Source organism: Muntiacus reevesi, chromosome 4 (genome assembly GCF_963930625.1).
Source record: "Muntiacus reevesi chromosome 4, mMunRee1.1, whole genome shotgun sequence".
Taxonomy (NCBI): Eukaryota; Metazoa; Chordata; class Mammalia; order Artiodactyla; family Cervidae; genus Muntiacus; species Muntiacus reevesi.
Genome location: NC_089252.1, coordinates 151,606,132 through 151,612,131, shown reverse-complemented (window position 1 = coordinate 151,612,131; position 6,000 = coordinate 151,606,132). Strand labels below are relative to the sequence as shown.

General features: G+C 35.4%; 1 protein-coding gene across 5 annotated transcripts in view; it reads right to left on the bottom strand.

Moving 5' to 3' along the window:
* Positions 1 to 225: 225 nt before the first annotated feature.
* Positions 226 to 6,000, bottom strand: part of NELL2 (neural EGFL like 2) — a 431,246-nt gene continuing 425,471 nt past the window's right edge. For all 5 annotated transcript variants that reach the window (XM_065932164.1, XM_065932166.1, XM_065932167.1 and 2 more), the window contains one exon: positions 226 to 931. In XM_065932164.1, the coding sequence (XP_065788236.1) occupies positions 881 to 931 (51 nt within the window). In that variant the 3' untranslated portion in view covers positions 226 to 880. The remainder of the gene's footprint in view (positions 932 to 6,000) is intronic.

Here is a 6,000-nt window from a genome sequence, read left to right as displayed (position 1 = left end):
CCCCAGGATATGAGGTAGGGTAAAAGGCAACCTAGCGAATCCACAGAGGCAGAACAAAGGTATCCTTCACACCCCCCACTTAGGCATGTAATATAGCAAAAATCACCTTTCAGTTTGGGAGTTGGGAGGGTTTCATCAGCAGAACTAGAAAACAATTCGTATGTGGAAGAATGTTTGGGGAAAAGGAACACATTAAGCAAACACCGGGACATGTCATAAGGTAAGAGAAATATTTATTTAATTTTACACAAGAACGAGCTTATACTGAACAAATTCAAACAAATATTAAGTGCAGTAAAACAAGGAAATAGGGATGAGTTCTCTTGTTAGAAAATATTAAGTAACCATGCCTGTGCATTATTTTTATCATGACAATAATGTTTCAGATTTCTTCTCAGAGTGTATATTGTACATATAACATGTTACAGCTTCTTTGCTTTGCTTCTGAAAATAGAACTCATTCACTGCCTTAAATTTTATTTTTTGCAGTGAAGAACTGAACTGATTCATGGAGATTCTGATCTAGAGGAGTATTTTCTGCACCAGTGAAGCCAGAGGCTTCCAAAGCTCCCATAAGCTCAGGCTTTATGTCCAGGGGTCATGATGTCATGGTATGTATTTCATACCCATTCTTCTACATGTTTGACGTCAGACACCGTTGAGGTGGAATTCTCGTCCAGTTTTGCCCCAAGCCTCTTCATTTTGTGATTTTCGCAAGTTCCATGAATTTCATAATTGAAACTTCACTCAGCTAATAACAATGCTGCACTTAGCTGACCACAAATCATCCACTTTAAGTTTTACCTTTTTTTTTTTTTTTTTTGGTCTTTTTAATGAAAGAGCATTCTTTAAACAGAAATTTCCAGTGAGACAGTTAACTTCACAGTTCCTGAAGGCACTGTGGATCCACTGAGCAACAGATGTGGCCATTCTAGAGAAAAGACAGGGGAAAAAGGCACAGCATGAATTTTTAAGCCATTAGTCAGTACTCACTGATTGTTACACATAACATAACTGAATGGTTTATTTGTTATTTATATGCGCCTGAAAGTTCAATGTCCTAATCACTTTTCATGTCTCGCTTAAAAACCAGCCATGGCCAGTAATTTGTGGTAAATCATAGGCTAGCTTTACTTACTCCATGGCTCTCTCTCAGATCACATTTGTTCTTGTATTTGCCCATTCACAAAATAAGCACCAAGTAACCTGAGCCCTAGACATGCTGATGAACAGAACAGACGTGCCTGCTACTCTCACTGGACAGGGCCTAGAGTTTTATCCATTAACAACCAACTGCACAATCAAAAATTCTAAAAAGTGCTAGAAAAGAAACAAACCGCTGCTGCTGCTGCTAAGTCGCTTCAGTCGGGTCCGACTGTGCGACCCCATAGACGGCAGCCCACCAGGCTCCCTCGTCCCTGGGATTCTCTAGGCAAGAACGCTGTGATGTTATGAGATTAATAAAAAGCCTGGCTACTTAGATTAGGTGGCCAGAATAGAATTCTATATAGAAGTGATGTTTAAACCAAGACCTCAAGATAGTTCTGTGAAAAGTTATGCCAAGAGCACAGGGAACAGAATGAGTAAAGGCTTTAGAATGAAAAGAGTTCTGTTTAGTTAAGAAGCCTAAAAAGGTTCTGTCTTGGCAAGAATTCTAAGCTGGTGAAAAAAACTGTAGCAATCAGGCGAGGAAAACAGGGAAGAGCCAAATAAGCATAGTTGGTTTTTATAACAAAGTACCAAAATAGTATAAAAAATAGTATGAAGAAGGCTGAACACCGAAGAGTTGATGCTTCTGAATTGTGGTGCTGGAGAAGGTTCTTGAGAGTTCCCAGGATTGCAAGGAGATTAAACCAGTCAATCCTAAAGGAAATCAACTTTCAATATTCTTTGGAAGGAATGATGCTGCAGCTGTAAAACTTTGGCCACCTGATGTAAAGAGCCTACTCACTGGAAAAGACCCTGATGCTGGGAAAGACTGAAGGCAAAAGGAGAAGGTGGTGGCAGAGGAAGAGATGGTTAGATAGATAGCATCAGCCAACTCCAGGCGATACTAGAGGATGGAGGAGCCTGGTGTGCTGCAGTCCCTGAGGCTGCAGAGTTGGACACGACTTAGCAACTGAATGATGACAGCCAAAATAGTATAATGTATTACAGAAAAGAAAAAAAATTGTATCTTATTCTTTTGCATTTTTACACTCTTACTTTATTCCACTGGCTCATTAATAATAATGATAATGTTAGTATTGTTACCACAATCACAAGATGATAATATCCTTCTACTTTTTGAGTGCATACTCTATGTCAGAAACTTCACCAGACACTTTAAGTACATTATCTAATTTCAACCTCAGAGCATTCCCAGTAGGATCACTATTAATAGTGATGATTTTTAGGTTCAGAAACTGAAGATCAGAAAGCTTAAATATCATGTCCAAAATCTCACAGCTAATATAAGGGTACAACTGGAATTAAAATACAGGCTAGTCTGACTCTAAAACTCATCTTCTGTTTGATATATTCTGTCAGATAATTGACTTTACATGATTGAAAATGTATCAGACCTTAATATGATAAAACCAAAAGGTTCAGATAAAACTTAAGAAAGGACTTTGATACTTCAGCCTTTGTTGAAGCTTACCAAATGAGAGAAAAGACAGTCTATATCCAAGAAGAATATTATCAATTTAACTTAATCCTCTTTCTTTTAAAATTGTTATTAAGCAGAATTCTTACTCTGATGGCAAAATAGTGTGACAGACAACCATTTCTTAGCTCTCTAGCAGTGTTTTAAAGCTTTGTTGTTATGCTCAGAGGCTGAGGATTTCTGACCATAACCTGGTCACATGATCTTTCCCAATTCACTGACCCAATGAAGGGAGAGGTATACCAGTTCCCAAGAATGTCAACTCCTCAGATTGTATGGGTTTTGAGCAGAAAGAGTTAGGGAAATTTCTGGAGTATAAGTAGATTTTAGGAAGAGAAGATGTATTTCTCCAAATCTTCAAGTAGTGTTTTTCTTATTCCCTATCAGTATGTTCTGCTATAGGAACATGAATGCTACAGATCATGCCATTGATAGCTCCTCAATTAGGGAAACCTAGTTGATATAAAAAAAGAGTAATAAAATATTCCACTGGGGTTCCAATTTCAGTAATGGCGTAGTTACTTACACAAGACTCTCTCTCATGTGGATAACTATAAAATTTGGACAAAATATAAAAATTATTTAAACCAATGAATTAGTGACTAAAAGCAAGCAGACACTAGAGGAATTTCAATCTCTGAAAGGAGGAAAATGTATTGTGTGAGATTCATTTCTACCTGGCATTTTTCCTTAGGGCACTGTCTAGTCTGTGAAACAGGATAACTACAACTCAAGCAGAAAGCCACAATCTGATAGGCTTCAGATGTTGGAGGGCAACATTTAGGGCTGCCAAGGTGCCTGGAAATTCAGAAGGAAATATCTTAGAAAGGAGGGAATGAATCAGCATGTAAACTCCCCTCAAATCAGTGGCTGGTCTTTGAATTGCAGAGGAGACTCTAAAAAGACAATCAGAGAGTCACAGCTTGAAGTTGGAAAGCTCTGAGCAGATATTTCAGATGCAGCTCCCTGTGGGTAGCAGTGCTTAAAATCTGTATCCTACCAAGTTAGAAGGGACTGATAAAAAATTTCAGGCTTTCATGTTTAAGAATAAAACAGCCTCAAGATTAAGAGACTCACCCTAGAACTAAGGGCACATCTGGAATAGATCTAACTAACATAAAGTCCAGCCTTCTCAACTGCAAATTTATTGGCTGTAATTTGAAATCTGCTAGAACAACAACAGTCTTCAGGGGAAGCTAGCAGAACGGAGTACCTATACTACATATTGTCCACAATATCCAATAAACCATAACCATTATTAGCTTTGTGAAAAAACAGAACAAAGTGACTCATCAAGGGAAAAAGTAGTGAAAGAGAAGTGACTCATAGTTAACCAGTTGGTGTAAATGCAGATGAAGACTGTAGCCACCAGGCTCCATGGGATTCTCCAGGCAAGAATACTGGAGTGAGTAGTTGTTCCCGTCTCCAGGGGATCTTCCCGAACCACGGATTGAACCTGGGTCTCCTGCATTACAAGCGGATTCTTTACTGTCTGAGCCACCAGGGAAACCGAGATAAAGACTAGAAAATATCTATTACAAATGTGTACAAAGATGTTAAGGAAAAAAAAAAAGGTTATAATGAATGAAAACGTTGTAAATTGCAGCAGAGTAATGAAACTAAAAATAAAATTAAATAAAAATTCTGGAACTGAAAAGTACAGTATTTGAAATGAAAAATTCATTGGATGGGATTAACAGAAGATTAGAGATGGCAGAAATCATCTGTAAATTTGAAAAATAATATAGAAATTATCTAATCTTTAAAACAAAGAGAAAAGGATTGAAATAAAAACAGAATCTCAGTGATCTTCAGGGTAATATTAAACCATATAACACGTGTGTGTTTGGAGTCCCGGGAGAATAAGAGGAAGAAAGTGTGGCAGACAAAATATCTAAAGAAACAATGGCCGAATTTCTCTCAAATTTGGTGAAAAAAAAAAATCAACTTAGATATTCAAAAAGCCCAGCAAATCCCAAAGAGAACAAAGACAAAAAAAAAAAAAATCACACTTAACTGTATCATAGTCAAAATTATAAAAACCAAAGGTTTTTGGTTATATTATTATTTTAGTTGTTGCATAGGCCAACAACAAAAAATAACAATATAAAGAGTTATAGTTAAGAATCTAAAAGAAAAGTTAAAATTGAATAATAGAAAAACTTACATAAAACTAATATAAAAATAAACAGAAGGAAAGCAAGTGGATACTTTCCCTGGATACGTAAGAATATAAAAAAACAACACATGGAACAAGCAGAAAACAAATCGCAAAATGGTGGCCCCTAAATACATGAATATCAAAAACAATATCAAATATAAATTGGCTAAACACTTCAGTTAAAAGACAGAAACTGTCACACTGGATTAAAAAGTAAGAACTATTTATATATTATCTATAAACATGCATTCTAAATATAAAACTATAGACAGGTTGAAAGTTTGATGAATCAAAACAATATAGTGTGTGGTTACATAAGTACCAGACAAAACTGACTTTTTATCTAGAAATCTTGTTAGAAATAAAGAGGGACATTACATAATGATAAATTGGTCAAATCACAATTAGACATAAAATAATATATACTGTGTGATACACATGTGAATTTTTAAATAGGCAAAATACATTTGTTGTAATGAAATAAAATTGAGGTTTCCTATAGGGATAGGTATTGCCTAGAAGGGGGCAAAAAGGTACTTGCTAGACTGTTGAAAATATTCTATATTTTGATTCATCAAACTTAAAAAATTTGCACAAAATAGCTATTATTTCACTTTAACAAACATTACCTTGATAAAACCTAGAATAAAAGGTGATCCACTGAAACTTAGGTTGCTAGGAATAGTAACCATCCACTGCCATAACATTAAAAATCTAATTATTTTTACACAATAACAGTAAGTTTCCTTAACACCCTGTTATTTCTGGCTATATTTTATTGGTAAAGAAGTCCTCATCAGTCTTTGCATACTAAACTCTATAAAATCAAGATTAGAAGACAAGTTGACTTCTAGTTTTCAGTAAAATGTTTCTATATAATATACACAAAGCATAAAAATTTTATTAGCATATATATTTAAGTTTTATAAAAGTTATTAATACATTAATGTTTATAAATTATATAACAGGTAGAATAAATATATGTGTAATTATAATATATATACACATATGTGCTATAAATTGTTATTGTTTTTCAGTTGCTAAGTCATGTCTGACTCTTTGTTACCCCATGAACTGCAGCACACCAGGCTTCCCTGTCTATAAATAATCTACATAAAAATGAATATAATTGGAGAAGGAAATGGCAACCCACTCCAGTGTGCTTGCCTGGAGAAACCCAGGGATGGCAGAG